Raw genomic sequence first — 16,754 nt, forward strand, 5'->3', positions numbered from 1 at the left:
ATCAAACTTGAAGTTCCTCAGTTCTTGCTGGTACAAGGCACCGTAGTCTACCGAGACTTTCATTGTTATTTCTTTTGTGTGTGGCTCTCTTCTCCCACAAGGCTTTTAAGAGTCAGACATGACTGAGCACAACGCACAAAGCACAGTTAGATAAAACACTTCTGAAAAGTGTGCTGTTTTTGCATTCCAGTTGACATTTCATGTATTTTCATAGTTTAATGCATGCCTTATCAAGAGACACTACTTTCTTAAAAGTTGGTAGTTGCTTAATATTAGTCATTCTATTTTGTAGAACTTTATTATGTTAAAAGGTATTTATGATCTAGGTATAATAACTTCTTCTCGAATAGTACACTTTCCCTCCATGTCTATTAAAAATTAATGATCAATAAATGATTGGGAAGAATCAATTTGATCAATTTTTGACTCATTCTCAGATATTTATATAGAAGCAGCTAGTACTAGAGACACAATCAAAGTAATAGTGAAACACAAAGTAAATATCATTTTAACATTTTGCATAATAAACATAATTGATCTTTCAGTTTGAAATGAAGTAAAATGTATTATAATAGTTATCTTTGTGCATACAATGTATACATAATGCATAGAATAGAAAACTGCATAATGGATATTCTTGGCATTTAGACTCTAAAGTATAATGCTTATTATAGTATCACTAGGACCTGCTGACTCAAAACTGTGAATCCTGGTTTTCCAAGAATTCTCAAGAATATTTTTCTGTCATCGTTGTGAACACTCCCTATATTGGAAATGCCACATACAATTTGATGTGTTATTCTACTGTGGTGTTTTCACTTTGCTCTTTGTAAAAAAGTGACTACATTTATTGGGAAATTCTCTTTCCATGGGCTTCCTTGGTAGCTCAGCTGGTAAAGAAGCCGCCTGCAATACGGGAGACCTGGGTTCGATCTCTGTGTTGGGAAGATCCCCTGGAGAAGGGAGCAGCTATCCACTCCAGTATTCTTGCCTGGAGAATTCCATGAACAGAGGAGCCTAGCAGGCTACAGTCCATGGGGTGGCAAAGAGTCGGACACAGCTGAACAACTTTCACTTTCATTTTCTCTCTCCATCAGTCTGTCTTGAGCCATACAACTTTCACAATAAACTGGAGACTTACCTAAGAACAAGGAATCATCTCCTTCACCATCTCTGATTTCAACTACATCTGCAATATTTTCCAGGTCAAATTCTTGAAAGTGAAGCTGAATATTTTTTCCCTTTTGTGCATTTAAATTCCAAACACCTTAAAAGTAATAAATAATAAAGTTATTTTAAACATACTTCTTTTGATTTCTCTTCAATCTTCTGAGAATTTCAAATCACTTTCAAAAATCTCTTCTTCATTTTATAAAACCTAATATTCCAAACTATTTGTCTGTGTGAAGAAATATTTCATCTCTTCTAGAATACTTATAGTAAAATTTCAAGTAAATTTGAGATCATTTACTCTAATTGAATTTATTTTATTCATATAAATGAAATACTTTCATCAAAGCTTGCAAATAACCTTTTACTCCTACAATCTAAAATATATGAACATCAAAAGATATGAATATTCTACTTCCATTTATTTTATTTCCAAGATTAAATGTAGAGGAAATGAGGTAATTAAAATGTAATTTGTAGGGCAACTAAACTTTAATATTTCTTTAAATAATTGTTGCCATTACTTATATATGTCATATGATGGCAGCTCCTTTTGAAACAAAACAAAAAAATATTTATAGTCTTAGTATCAGGAATCCCTGGTGGCACAGCGGTAAAGAAACTGCCTGCCAAAGCAGGAGACGTGGGTTCAATCCCAGAGTTGGGAAGACCCCCTGGAGAAGGGAATTGCAACTCACTCCAATATTCTTGCCTGGGAAATCCCATGGACAGAGGAGCCTAGGGAGCTATAGTCCATGGGGTCCCAAAAGAATTGGACATGACTTAGTGACTAAACCACCATCACCAGCCTTAGTGTCAATAAACACCCCTTGTTTTTTATTGATTCCTTAAGTAATTTAGTCTTTAGATTTTGCTCCAGAATTTTTCTTCATTCTACACAAATTTCTCATTCACTCTTAAGGAAGTCATTTCACTGACATAGTAATGACCTCTAAGTTCTTATCTTCTACATTTTTTTGAGAAGTAGATCCATTTATCCAAATATTTACTGTGTATAAATGTAAGTATCTCAAACTCAACAAGTAATAAAGGGAACACACAGTGATCTCTTTCCCCAAACAATTCCTTTTTTCATTCTTCCTATTTCAGTTAATAGTACCACTAATCATCCACTCACAGTTTTCTACACCAGAAGCCTCCTCATCTTCCTTGACGTCTCTCCTCCCATATCCAACCAATTACCAAGGCTGCCAATACCAGCTCCTATATCCCTGGAATCCCATTGCCTTCGCAGTCTCCAATGCCACTATCCGAGTTCAAGTCAATGTTATTTTTCATCTCCTAATTTGTGAGGCTAATTACTCCCTTACAACCTATCTCTGATCCTGCAATAGAATTTGTTGTTGTTCGGTCATTATGTTGTGTCCAACTGTATGCAACCCCATGGATTGCAATACAAAATGCAAACTTAATTTTATCACTATTTTCCTGTAAGCCATTGAAAGTCTCCTCAGTGCTCTCAGAATAAAATTCAAACTGCTTAACATGGTGTGAAATAACTTCACATTTCATTTTCATTTGTTATCATTACTTAATTTTGCTTGAAGATTCAAGAAAAAAATCAAGGTCTTCTACTTCTGAACTTTTGGATGTTAAATACTTCTTATGTTCCTGCACAGCCTCCTGTCTTTGCCCTTATTGCAAACAGGACCTTAGACATTGTGTGATGCCTGACAACTTATCTGAATCCTTATCTAGACTGAATTGTTTGTTTCTTCTTTACTTACTTCAGTACCTAACAACTAAAGCACTCAAAAAAGATTTCTTGAATAAGTTAATAAATTTAATAAATGTCTCCAAATTGTTCTTTCAATGTTCCACTTATCTTTGGATACTTTTATATCATTACTTTGTACACATGATAATGTACAAATCATATTTTTACATTATTACTTTGTACAAATGTTTAAAAGATATTTTCTATGCTAAGTAGAGATGATAATCTCTGGTTCCCCATACAAGTCAAATTAGATTAATGGTTGTTTATTTTTTTAATCAGATATCTCCCTATAATAGTGACTCTATTATCCTATCAAAATGATATGATCTCTGGATCACTTGAAGGAAGAAACATTGACATTTTCTAATAACGCATTTTTCACTGTCATTGGGGTATTTTTTTCACTGGTAGAATTTTCCATTTAGGTTGGTGGTGCTATCAGAGGCCATGGAAGGCAGGAGAAGAACACGTCTGTTTCTCAAAATACTAGTGTGGAATCTTTGGAGGATGGGCCATGGAATCTTCATCTTTAACACAAACAATCTCTGTGCAGGTCTAATGAGCTTCTTTATTTAGGACTAATGACCTAGATATAAGCCTTAAGCTTTGTCTGGTTTTATCATACAAGCCTCTTCTCTCTAGACTTAGAATTTTTCAATATCCTTCATATTAGTTCGTCCTTTATATTGGGATGTATTGGGACTGCTTCCCTGGTGGCTCAGGTGGTAAAGAATCTGCCTTAAATGCAGGAGGCCTGGGCTTGATCCCTGGGTGGGGAAGATCTCCTGGAGAAGGGAATGGCAACCCACTCCAGTATTCTCGGAGAATTCCATCGGGAGAGGAGTCTGGTGGGGCTGTATAGTCCATGGGGTTTCAAAGAGTCAGACATGACTGAGCGACCAATACTTCCACTTTATATTGGGATTCTAACCACTGCCTGTTTTGTTCTCTTTAATCTGTAGTTATAAAAGATATGTATATATATGGATGAGTCCCTTTGCTGTCTACCTGAAACTATCACAACATTGCTAATTGGCTATATTCCAATACAAAATCAAAAGGATAATAAATTAAGAGAAAAAAAAAGAAATTGTGGAGGCCAGAAATAGTGAACCACTATTTATAAAGTGCTTTGAAAACAAAACAGAAAACTATCAACCCAGAATCCTTTAATCAGCAAATGTATCCTTCAACAATGAAAAGGAAATAAAACCATTTTCAGAATAAAGAAAACTAAGAGAATTCATTGCCAGTAGACCTGCTTTAAAAGAAATGTTAAAGGAAGTTCACAAGGAAAAAAAATGATAGCAGAGGGGACCCTGGAATGCCAAGAAAGAAGGAAAAGTAACACAAATGGTAATATCTGAGTAAACAGAATAATTTTGTTCACCTTTTACATTTGTTAAAGTATGTATAAATAAATAGTATCTAACATTGGAAAAAAAAAAAGATGTGGGTGTCACAACTGGCTCTTTGCTTTATGTACTTTCCACTGATCTTATACTATGGAATTCAAACTTGTTATACACAAGATAAACAATATATGCATAATCAAGGAGACTGCTATCTGGAATAAGGCAACTACCTCTTTTACTTATTTTTTTAAACTTTTAAATAGAAGAATTATCATAATATCACCTGTTTTAAAGAATTATTGTAAGAACTGACTTAAATAAGTTATATTAAGCACTAGTGAAGTGACTGGCATAAAATAAATGCTAAAAAAGTTAGCAATTAATCCTTGTTACTGTTCTCATTATATTAAGTGATCTCATAGATGTAGTAGTTGTATCCAGATATAGCAAATTTATAATCTAGTTTGCTGTGTCAAGGGGAGAATCTAACTTTGATATATACATTTGTTTTCCATGATCTGGAAAAGAAATGACTCACAGAAAGCCTGATTAGGGTAGTTGTTTGGGAAGTTTATAGATGTGAATGTTGTATTTGGCTCCCACAGTTCATGAGGTCCTCCACAGTCCGCTGAAAAGGAAAGCAATGAAAAATCATTAGTAACATAATATTTATTTCAGAGTTGTAATACTATATGCCAGCAAATTTCCAATTTTATTTCTTGGAATACTGGTTTTGGCAGATACATTTTAGAGCTTGTGTAAGAGAAAAATATAGGCTAACAGGTCTCTTTACTGAAGAATTTCTCAAACCCTTATATATTTTTATGCTCTTTGTGATTCCCCAAGAAGGCATAATAGTGTTCTGCATTTTCCAAAATTATCTGGACAAGAAAACAATTTTGACAAGCATCTTTTACGGGTAGTCTTCATGAAATAAAGTATCAGCTCCTTGCTTTAGAAAAAATAGATGAATCTTTGTAATGGAACAGATACAGTATATGCCTCTCTCTTATGAGAAGGACTAGTAAATAACTAATCCTATCATTTCTTGTTTTTTCTTCTTTTTTCCCTACTTTTCTTTAGTAGAGAAGAAGCTTCACCATTCTGTATACTGTATTGAGGTATTTGATGGTCAAGAAAGGGAGACAAACAAAATGCTGCTTTCTAAATAGTTACCCTAGATGGTCTAGGAGTGAAGTTGGCACTGAACTAAACACAAATTTATAAGAAATAACATAGCACCAGTCTTCCAGTTAAGAGTATGATGCTTCAAGTAGGTAAACTAACTTTTTGAAATTCGTAACCTACTTCATATTTATTTATCTTGCTTATTAGAAGAACATTCTAAACTAATGTAAAAATTCCTCAGCTACTTTAAGTATTCCAGTTCTTACTTTTTAATATCATATTATATTTAAGATCAAAAGGATAAAAGTAATGTAAATAGAAGGATATAGAGAATCAAGATAAGTATATATTTTCCTATTATTAAAGCAGATGATAATGATATGGCTGTGTGTCCTTAGTCACTCAGTCATGTCCGACTCTTTGCAACCCCATGAACAGTAGCTTGCCAGGCTCCTCTGTTCATGGGGATTCTTCAGGCAAGAATACTGGTGTGGGTTGCTGTGACCACCTCCAGGGGATATTCCCAACCCAGGGATTGAACCTAGGTCTCCCAACATTGCAGGCAGATTCTTTACTGTCTGAGCCACCAGGGAAGAGGAAGAATACCGGAGTGGGTAGCCCATCCCTTCTCCAGTGGATCTTCCTGACCCAGGAATCCAATCGGAGTCTCCTGCGTTGCAGGCAGATTCTTTACCAGCTGAGCAACCAGGGGAGCCTGATAATGGTATACTTACTCCCAATAACATAGAAATCAGATTAGAGAAGAGAAAATTAAATGTCTCTACATCTACAGCAGTGCCTTCTATCAGACTCTCTTGTTTAATCCCTCTTTCACATGTCATCTGCCTTGTTTATGTGAATCCTTCCAATTTATGTGCATTTTTCAAGCTTGTAGGTAATAATGTTCTTTGATTTGGGTTTTGTGATATGCACAATGGGACAGAGATAGTTACTGTGGCTCAAACTAGTATCATTGCCAATATATCCTGTTCTGTAAGGTGATAGGACTTGGTCTAACTTATATGAACTCCTGGGACTGGCTTATTCAGAAACAAATGAATTCAGCAGGAATAATAAAATCTTTCTAAAAGCTCATTGTTTGCAAAATGTCCATGCACATTGTCTCATCTGGAGAGAGAACATGGTGTGAAAAAGGAAGATGTGTTGTAGCTGATGGAGTAAAACTGTTTCTCTGAGTCTGAGTCAGTTTTTCATCTTTTTGAGACTGGGTCTTCTCATATATAAACTAGACATATATTAGAGATTTTCAAGGTTGTTGTAAAAATCAGAAATAATTTGTGAAAAAATGCTTGGCACATTCAGTACTGATTTTCAATGCACCTCTGTGAAATAGGTGATTACTATGACTATTTCGGTTTTAAATGGGCAATCCAGACTTTGGAGGTATTCCATTACTTGCTAATGCTTTGCACATTCAGTTAGTGTCAAGGCTTCAACTCAGTTAACCTCAAGCTCACCTCACAGTATGTCACCGTCTCCTATTGGGTTGATTCAATGGAATCATTTTAACCACCTGGTCCAAGCCCTAGGCAGGGTTTAGACTGCATCTCAGTAAATGGCACTTGGTGGGTAGGTGATACATACTTGATGGGTAGGTGACAAGGATGGGTAGGTGACAGAGGGGAAGGTGGATGAGATCTCTAAAAAGTAAAGTCAGTGATGGACAGGTCTAAAAGGAAGAAAGCAGAGTATACAAGGTACTGAAGAAGACATTGGAACCAAAGAAAGTGGTAATTCAGAACTAGGGCAGTTTCTCCACTGGGAAAGGCTGAAGAAACATCGAGCTCCCAGGCAGCTGTCCCTTGGAAGCAAATCTTCTCCTTGATTGTGTGACTCTTTGTCTTGCAAAGATTCCTGAAAAGGGATCCACTACAACCCTTCAACTCTTCCCCACATACAATGCCTCTAATTTTCTGTAATTTTAAGTGCCTTGAAATTCTTCCTTCAATCATCTAGGAAACTGATGGGAAAGGAGAATGTAACTACAAGGACAAAAGTAACACTGCAGATTGAAGAAAGATTGGTGGGGGAGGCAGAGGGGGTGGAGAAGCCAGCTCTTCCTACTTTATAAGTTTAGCCACACACAGTGTGGCGACTAGGGATGCTGTTGTTTAAACATCATTCTCATTTTCTCTTCAAGGAACAGGAAAATTTCTAAATTGTATACTCCTCATACAGTAAATAGTCAAAATTTTGGAGAATGCATTATTTGTTCACCTCTCTAAACACTTGAGAGTACATTATATGTAGATGAGTACATAGGACTTAAACACACGATCAGAACTAAAGTGTTGTTAAGTGTATCGTTAAGTCTGTCAGGGCAGGCAGTTGACTTAGCACTTTTCTGAATAGTAATCTTGGAAAACTCAACACTTTAAAGTACTTTTAAAATAATAAAATACTTAAGAACTACTTTTTGAAATACATTTCAAATATAATTTTATATCATATAACTGATTAGTAAGTATCTCTGTTCATTGGCTTTATAAGATGGATATCAGTTACTCCTGGTTTACAAATGACTGTAAGAAATTGGTAAAAGCACTTTCAGCCATTCTAAACATGATGACACAGTTGATTTTAATAGTAATGTTGCTGTAGCAGAGATGTAGCATGTGCTTCTTAATGGAGGAGCCAAAGACTCATGAAATGTAATTCTGGAGATCACGGTCCTGCTGTGTCATTTAATAAGCCATCTCCACCCAGAGAATGAGAGTCAAATAGCTTCTTGATATGGGGAACACTATTCAGTTACGGTTGTTAAACTCTCCCATTTTTCTTTTTCTTGGAGCTGTTCTCTCAAAGATTTGTTTTCTGATTAAGTTCTTCTTATGCCAGTAGGGATCCTCACTGCACGCAATATGTAAACAATGTATAGTATTTCGCAAAGTGGTTGTCAGGGATGGATATTTTCCTTGAGGCACGTCATTTTTAATCCATACTTAAACCTCTGACATAAATGAGATATGTGTCAATGTGGAGGCATTTACTGTATGGTGGTAAGAAGGAGAGTCAGGCCTTCACTTACAATAAAAGGGCTCGAATTAAAGTTATTTCTGACAAGATATTTCAAGCAAGAAATACGGGTGATAAAAGTAGGTTTCTGATTGCTACTTCTTTGTGAGGGAAATAAGGTGCAATTTAAGAAATACTACTCACGTTGATATTTGAATATGTTCAAAGGGGCTAATTTTCAAAATTAGGAATTTTCTTATAATCATAGTAATGCATAAGTCCTACAATATTACAGACAACATTTTAAAAGATTAGGTTGCTATATAAAAAGAAAATTTGAGGTTCAGTTTGTCAAAATTTTTATTTCCATTCACAAGTTATAGTGACCAGTCATGATATAAATATTTTTATTATATTTGGGGCAATAAAGGTCAATTTTTATTCCCAATGACTTTCATTTTATTTATAGTTAATAGCAATCTAGCCAATAATAGATTTAATAAATAGGCTGTTTGGAAGGTAAAAGAATAAAACAATAGAATCGTCAAAAACACACTGATATAGGAGCATATGAGTGCAATTAATTTGGAATTTGCCGAGTTTGAATATTGAATCATACTAATGATATAAAAGGCAAGCAGCTCTACATGACCATCAATTATAAAATAATTGAATAGGTACTAGTTCATTCTACATTAATAACAAGAGTCAAAGATTATTTAGCTCTAAGTATAATATCAAGCCCATGAAACTTTCCAAATTAACTTTTATTTTGTCTTTGGAAATGGAAAATGGCTTAATAATGTCCAAATAGAGCAAAACTGCAGCAAAAACTGTGTAACTGTTTTACAATAGTTAAAACTAGCTGCTGCTGCTGCTTCTTTTTTTTTAATTAGTTTTAAGAGTCTAGAAATAAGCCAGGGGCTAAAATGTAAATTTCTTTTTGTATGTATCTATACTATTTAGTGGGCTTCCCAGGTGGCACTGGTGGTAAAGAACCCGTCTGCTAAGGCAGGGGACACAAGAGCTGCGGGTTCCATCCCTGGGTTGAGGAAAATCCCCTGGAGAAAGAAATGGCAGTCTACTCTAGTATTCTTGCAAGGAGAACCCATAGACAGAGGAGCATCCTTTAGACAGAGGAGCCTGGCAGGCTACAGTCATAGGAGCACAAAGATTGGGACCGGACTGAAGTGACATAGCACGCATGCACGCATACTATTTAGTAAGGACTTGTGATGAATCATTCTGATTGTGTTGCAAGTTGGCATTATATTTGCGTAATGGAATGTTTCCTTTTTTAAAGTGTTCTCAATATAGTCCCCCTATTTAAATTACTTATGCCAATGTCACAGGGCACTAATGATAGAGCTGATGTAGCAGCAAGTGATTAAAATAAAAAGAAAAAAAAGGAAGAATCCTTGCAGTTTGGAAAACTGAACTTATATTTCCCTAAACAAGGCACAACCTGAATCCTTAGAAACAACAGAGAAAAATGGCCTAGCTAGTCAGTTACTCGACTGGCAATATTTTCTTATTTAAATGCTCTCTAAGAGCCAAAGAAAAGACTATTAGGCAGTCAGCCATGGTTTCCTTTTGTTTCTGCTTAAACAAATCACTGATCTGGAACCAGAAAAGCTCTGCTCAAGTAAGAATTTCACTGAACCAGTTGCAAATGGCATTAGAATGAAATTGCTCAGAGTGCATTTGATGGTAATTAACATTTTTTGCTGTGCTAAATATTGCCCTGAAGTGAACCATTTGGAAACTGGAACAAAGACACTCTGGGAAAATTTAAAGTCTATATTTTGAAATCAGATGAGTTATTCTACTGTTATAATTTCAGTATGGTGAAAATATGCAGGTATATCATGCTTCCTTGACATTGAGGTACTATATTTTTCTCTTTCACGTTGAAATAGATTAAGTGGACTGTTCATTAAACAGATAAAGTTTTAATATGAAAAAATTTCAAGTTTTAGTTATATACATATGATTTTATAGATGAAAGTTATCTCAAAGTTATCTCAAATTTTCTATTTTGTATGGTGATGAAATTTGGCTACTTTTAAAATATCAATTCTATGAAACTATGTTACTTTCACCTACAAAAGTTTTTTTCTTGACAACTTATTGAGGAATAGAGAAACAAGCTAACAGAAAAGATTGTGAAGACAGTCTGTTTTTTACATGATTGCAGTATCAAAATAGCAAGATGTTGGTAATATTTGGTATCCATAGCAAATATATATTAAATCAGCAATGATTTTAATGATTGTAATATTTTTGCATAAAAAAAACTATATAATAGACCAGGAGGGTGTGAGATGCCTTTACAAAATCAAGTGAGACAATTATTTTTAAACAATGTTGTGAAGCCCAAATTATTGATTTCAGATTGATATTTTCTCTATCACTAGCCCCACCATCATTTGCAAGCTTCATTTTTGGTATTGAAGTTTTGTTAGGCAGAAATGTTTTTGTTACCAAAAGGAACAAACAGCTGAGAAAGAGAAAGATAGAGAGAGGCTTTAGTTTATACCTAACAGTATTTATTGATGATCTATATATGCAATATTAAGAACCAGATAACAGTGAAGCAAAGGTGATTTAGATTCAGAGTTTGGTGTCAAGAAAACAATTTTGGGGGCAATATTATTATATGGAAATGACTGAGCATGCACGCATACAGGCACACTTGGTATTTTCCTTCTTTTGTTTCAATTTTTTTGTGTCATGCTGTTGCTTGATGTTAATGCTTCCTTGAAGCCTTTTCCAGCTCACACTCTCTTCTCCAAAGTCTTCTACCACTTAAGTCTCTCATTTATTAATTTTAGGGGCACATAGTTATATGTTGCTTTTTGTATTTATTAATTTATAAATTAATATTATATGGATTATTCTTTCATGTAATAGTGGTTATTGATATAACTTACATTTTTTTATGAAGTGCTTTGCATGCAATCGTTATAAAATTTGAATGACTGTTTCCGATATTGAAGAATTTATGTATAATCCATACATGCACCTAGCATTGTGTGCATGCTAAGTCGCTTCAGTCATGCCTGACTCTGTGTGACCCTATGGACTATAGCCCACCAGGGTCCTCTCTCTATGGGATTCTCTAGGCAAGAATACTGGAGTGAGTTGCCATGCCCTCCTCCAGGGGATCTTTCTGACTAGGGATCGAATCTGAATCTCTTATTTCTCCTGCATTGGCAGATTTCTTTTTTACCACTAAGGCCACTTGGGAAGCCCCACACCTAGCATTAGTTTGTATTAAATTGAAAACAAAATGGCAATCAACACTTAAATTATTTTAAAAAATGAAAATGTACTAAAATTAGCATAAACATGAAGTATAACATGATGCACAGCATGATTTCATTGGTGATCTATATTTAATGTGTGATATTTTACTAGTTTCCATTTTACCTATATCTTAAAGTTTCTGATTTTCAGTGAAAAGACAGCACTATGGCAAGATAATAAAAAAATAAGTCAGAGAGAGATCTACCTGGAAATACTAATAACCTAATTAGGGAAAACACATGTTAAGGTTACTTACTGGGAAGTTCTGGCGGAAGAGTTGGGACTAAAGTTGGTTCTGGATAGACACTCACATTGCAAATCCCATATGTTAGGCTAATGTCATCCAATGCTATATCACTCAGGTACTGGTTTTTAAACCCATAGAAAGCAACCTGTAATTCAGAGAGGTACATAAAATGATTCCACTTTAATCTCTTCTGATTGATTCTTCTTGTGTCCCAGTATTCTCTGGAAAATCAATACTGTCATGTCCAAGTAAATGTGGACAAGTTATCACACAGTGAAATATTGCTTTTCAAGGTCCTTCAGCTGAGCCGAGCTCTGTAACTATGCGTTCACAGTGGTCTAAATTTTTGCTACCGTCTTCTTTCTGTGTTAGGCAACATCGTCACAGTTTCTCTATGTCTCTAGCTCTTTCTTTCATGATATTGTCATGCTCCATTGTACTCTGTCACATATACACATCATCTTGCAGGGACAGCAACCTTATTCTAGGTTCTTTCCACAACATTATTAAAAATCCAGATGGCTGTCTGCCTTCTTAGAGCATACAACCCTGAAGAGAGTGAAAGCTGCTCTGTCATGTCCAACTCTTTGCAACCTCTTGGACTATACACTCCATGGAATTTTCCAGGCCAGAAACTGGAGTGGGTAGCCTTTCTCTTCTCCAGGGGATCTTTCCAACCCAGGAATCGAACCAGGGTCTCCTGCACTGCAGGTGGATTCTTTACCAACTAAGCTATCAGGGAAACCCCTAGAGCAAAAAACCCTGAAAAGACACATTGATTAGGTAATTTAAAAGAGAGAAGAAGAAAACAAGAGAAAATATGAATATGATACAGTTATTCAGAGCCAGATAGTGGCTCTAGTGGTAAAGAATCTGCCAACGCAGGAGACACAAGAGAGTTAGATTCCTGGGCTGGGATGATCCCCTGGAGTGGGGAATGCCTGCTGGTACTGGTCATAATTGACCTGGGAAGTTTGTGTGAGATGTATTACAAAGGTGATGACCAGAGGACACAGACACAGACCTGGGAGAAAGGTCCACTGTTCAGATGAAACATATTAGGTTCTTAAGAACAGTGGGTATTTTTGACTGGACTTTGTTGGATCCTCTCCTGTCTGGGAAAGGAAAGAAATAAACTGAATACCTGATGTGTTAAATGCTATGCAAGGTGCATTGTATACATTATCTTATTCAATTTTTCCAACACTAATTAAATTGAATTTACAGTCATCTATTCACTCATTTGTTCATTCATTCTACCTACTTCATGGTGGACAGTACTCCATGTAAGAATTATCTTTTCCTTTCAGATACACAGAAGCTGAATGTCAAAGAGACTAAAGTAACTTCTTCAAAATTTTGTAACTGAAGTGGCAAAGCCAAGGTGTAAACATTTATAGAACTCAGTCCTCTCACTCCGCCCGATGAAAAAGTGGATGCAGTTTTGTGACTTTTAAGACCCTCCATGAGTTGCCCAAGATTTGGTTACTGCAATGCCTATCTTCCTGCTTCTGCCGTCTTTTTGTTCCTTCATGTTCCATTTTCCTTTACCCTTCCTTGAATTGTCAGAAAATGAAGGTGGAAAAGAAAACTTTACAGAATTATAGAATCAGAAGAAAGAGGATAAGTAAAAGATAGAAAAAAAAAAAAAGAAAGCTGGGAGGAATACAAATGAGGGTCATTGATTATTGTCTGCTTTTTATCAAGTCACAGAAAAGCACTGAATCTTCACTGATGACAATGTCTGTCCAATCATACATCTTCTGAAATTTATACTCTTGTATCTGAAATTACCTAATTAAAACATTGTTAATTTGGTCAAGCTATTAGCTTATATGATCCTGTATTTTAATTGCAAACACCCTTGGGAGAGAACACATTAAGCTGTTATGTGAAAAATTAATTCACCCTAAAGTGAAATAAATGATCAGAGACTTCTCAGTGATACAGCTCATAGAACTTGTCTCTAGAGGAAATATATGGCAATTAAGTCAGAATGGGGCAGCATGTGTGGATACGGGTGGGTGTAGATGTTCTAACAGGAAAAGATGATTCCCTAGAAAAGTGTAGGGGTCATTCAGGTGGAGTTCTTGAAAAGTTGGAAAACCTAGTCAGGCAGTGGAATAGGAATACATGGTTGGCTTGTGAAAGAAAGTTGCTGAAGAAAGCTGAAATATCCTTTGAGTTTTCTATGAATTTTATGGCTCATTATAAGTAGTACTTCCATGTAGTAAATTGTTCCTCAGTAAGTGGTTTTTAATGTCAGTGAATAATTGAAAATAGAGGCACTCAAATATTAAAAAAAAAAAAGAGGAAGATCAGAAAAGTAGAGAAAACGACTTAGCTATACCCAGAAAGTAAACTGTTTTTCACATATCACCATAAACTATAATTGTATCACCATTTTATAATACAAATACATGGTTATAAAGTGTTTTGCTCACCTTAAATTCCACTGTTTCATTTAATGTTACTTGTCCATAGTTCCAATTTTGTCCATAATTTCCTTCTTTTTGGAAAATTGTCTTCTCCATGTTTTGGTCACTACTGATATTAATACTTAATTTGTAAACATTTTCACCATACATATAATACCTAATTTAGAAACAAGCAAAAATTAATCAATTCCTACAACATTAGAAAATACATATATATGTATATATTCACATATATGTTGATATATTAGAGTTCTTCTAAATCCTTCACTCAAATACCTCTTTTCTCTTGGGTGAGGAAGCTGCTAGAGAAAAGAAAGTTTTCAGTATTTGTTACTTTATGAATTGGAAAAGTAATGACTAATGCATTAAAACCTGCTGCAACATCTTAGTAAAATTTGAGCCTGGTAATGCAAGAAAAGCAACATCACTCATTAAATAAGATGTTACTTAACATGTATCTATAACATACCAGAAACTAAGGCAGGCTTGTTCGGGAGTGGGATCTAAAGGGAGAGTTAAAAGTCCTACTCTTTCTCGTCTCCCTCCTGGTCCAGTTGGGGTGGAAATGTAAAATCCTGTAAAAAAAACAACAAAAATATTTTGCTTCACTTAAATATTAGCAACTTTTTTTGGTGTGAAATGACAGTTGTGCTTTCCTTCTATATAATTCATAAACAGGAAAGCACAACTTTAAAATGAAAATATAAAGAAACATGTTTAGGTAGAATGGAAAGGAGCTATACTAGAAGCCAGAAGGCAACTTCCATAATCAATTGGTATTTTAGAAAGTCACTTCTCAACTTTGGATTTCCCAATAGCCTTGAACTGGAACATCACTAAAGATATAACAAAATCCAAGTTACTAAGAGTTCATGTGACTGTTTCATCTTATTATTTTGAGCAAATACCACTTTAGTTCCAATTTATTAGGTGTTTTGAATATTCACTCCTTTATAGACAATTGGACCATGAAGATATTTAGATACGCTGATGGACTAACTCACTTAAGACAAGTACTTAAATACAAATTCGAAGGGAAAGTTCACTTTCTTCTACTGGAGTTTCCCTTACAATTGTACCTGTCACTAATTTTGGGAGTCATTTAAGTCAAATTAACATCTTCAGAAAATCCTTCTTGGTCTTCCAAACTAGATGTGACTCTTGAAGTCTTAGTTACACTTGTACTTCTCTGATGTCACTTAGAGTATTCCATCATGTATTCAGACTGAAACTGAAGAAAGTGGAGAAAACCACTAGACCATTCAGGTATGACCTAAATCAAATCCCTTATGACTATACAGTGGAAGTAAGAAATAGATTTAAGGGACTAGATCTGATAGACAGAATACCTGATGAACTATGGATGGAGGTTCGTGACACTGTACAGGAGACAGAAATCAAGACCATCCCCAAGAAAAAGAAATGCAAAAAAGCAAAATGGCTGTCTGAGGAGGCCTTACAAATAGATGTGAAAAGACGGGAAGTGAAAAGCAAAGGAGAAAAGGAAAGATATACCAATTTGAATGCAGAGTTCCAAAGAAAAGCAAGGAGAGACAAGAAAGCTTTCTTCAGTGATCAATGCAAAGAAAAAGAGGAAAACAATAAAATGGGAAAGACTAGAGATCTTTTCAAGCAAATTAGAGATACCAAGGGAACATTTCATGCAAAGAAGGGCTCAATAAAGGACAGAAATGGTATGGACCTAACAGAAGCAGAAGATATTAAGAAGAGGTGGCAAGAATACACAGAAGAACTGTACAAAAATGTTCTTCATGACCCAGATAATGACGATGGTGTTATCACTCACCTAGAGCCAGACATCCTGGAATGTGAAGTCAAGTGGGCCTCAGAAAGCATCACTATGAACGAAGCTAGTGAAGGTGATGGAATTCCAGTTGAGCTATTTCAAATCCTGAAAGATGACGCTGTGAAAGTGCTGCACTCGATATGCCAGCAAATCTGGAAAACTCAGCAGTGGCCACAGGACTGGAAACAGTCAGTTTTCATTCCAATCCCAAAGAAAGGCAGTGCCAAAGAATGCTCAAACTACCGCACAATTGCACTCATGTCACACGCTAGTAAAGTAATGCTTAAAATTCTCCAAGCCAGGCTTTAGCAATACGTGAACCGTGAACTTCCAGATATTCAAGCTGGTTTTAGAAAAAGCAGAGGAACCAGAGATCAAATTGCTAACATCTGCTGGATCATTGAAAAAGCAAGAGAGTACCAGAAAAACATCTATTTCTGCTTTATTGACTATGCCAAAGCCTTTGACTGTTTGGATCACAATAAACTGTGGAAAATTCTGAAAGAAATGGGAATACCAGACAACCTGACCTGCCTCTTGAGAAACCTGTATGCAGGTCAGGAAGCAACAGTTAGAACTGGAC

General features: G+C 35.5%; 1 protein-coding gene across 2 annotated transcripts in view; it reads right to left on the reverse strand.

Moving 5' to 3' along the window:
- The window catches only part of TMPRSS15 (transmembrane serine protease 15), a 135,103-nt gene that overhangs the window by 55,928 nt on the left and 62,421 nt on the right, over positions 1–16,754 (reverse strand). For both annotated transcript variants that reach the window (XM_081572670.1, XM_081572669.1), the window contains 5 exons: positions 14,834–14,939; positions 14,371–14,521; positions 11,936–12,071; positions 4,805–4,894; positions 1,142–1,267 (listed from right to left, as the gene is read on the reverse strand). In XM_081572670.1, coding sequence (XP_081428796.1) covers positions 1,142–1,267; positions 4,805–4,894; positions 11,936–12,071; positions 14,371–14,521; positions 14,834–14,939 — 609 coding nt within the window. The remainder of the gene's footprint in view (positions 1–1,141; positions 1,268–4,804; positions 4,895–11,935; positions 12,072–14,370; positions 14,522–14,833; positions 14,940–16,754) is intronic.

This window comes from Giraffa tippelskirchi, chromosome 2 (genome assembly GCF_054371585.1).
Source record: "Giraffa tippelskirchi isolate mGirTip1 chromosome 2, T2T-mGirTip1v1.2.pri, whole genome shotgun sequence".
Lineage (NCBI taxonomy): Eukaryota > Metazoa > Chordata > Mammalia > Artiodactyla > Giraffidae > Giraffa > Giraffa tippelskirchi.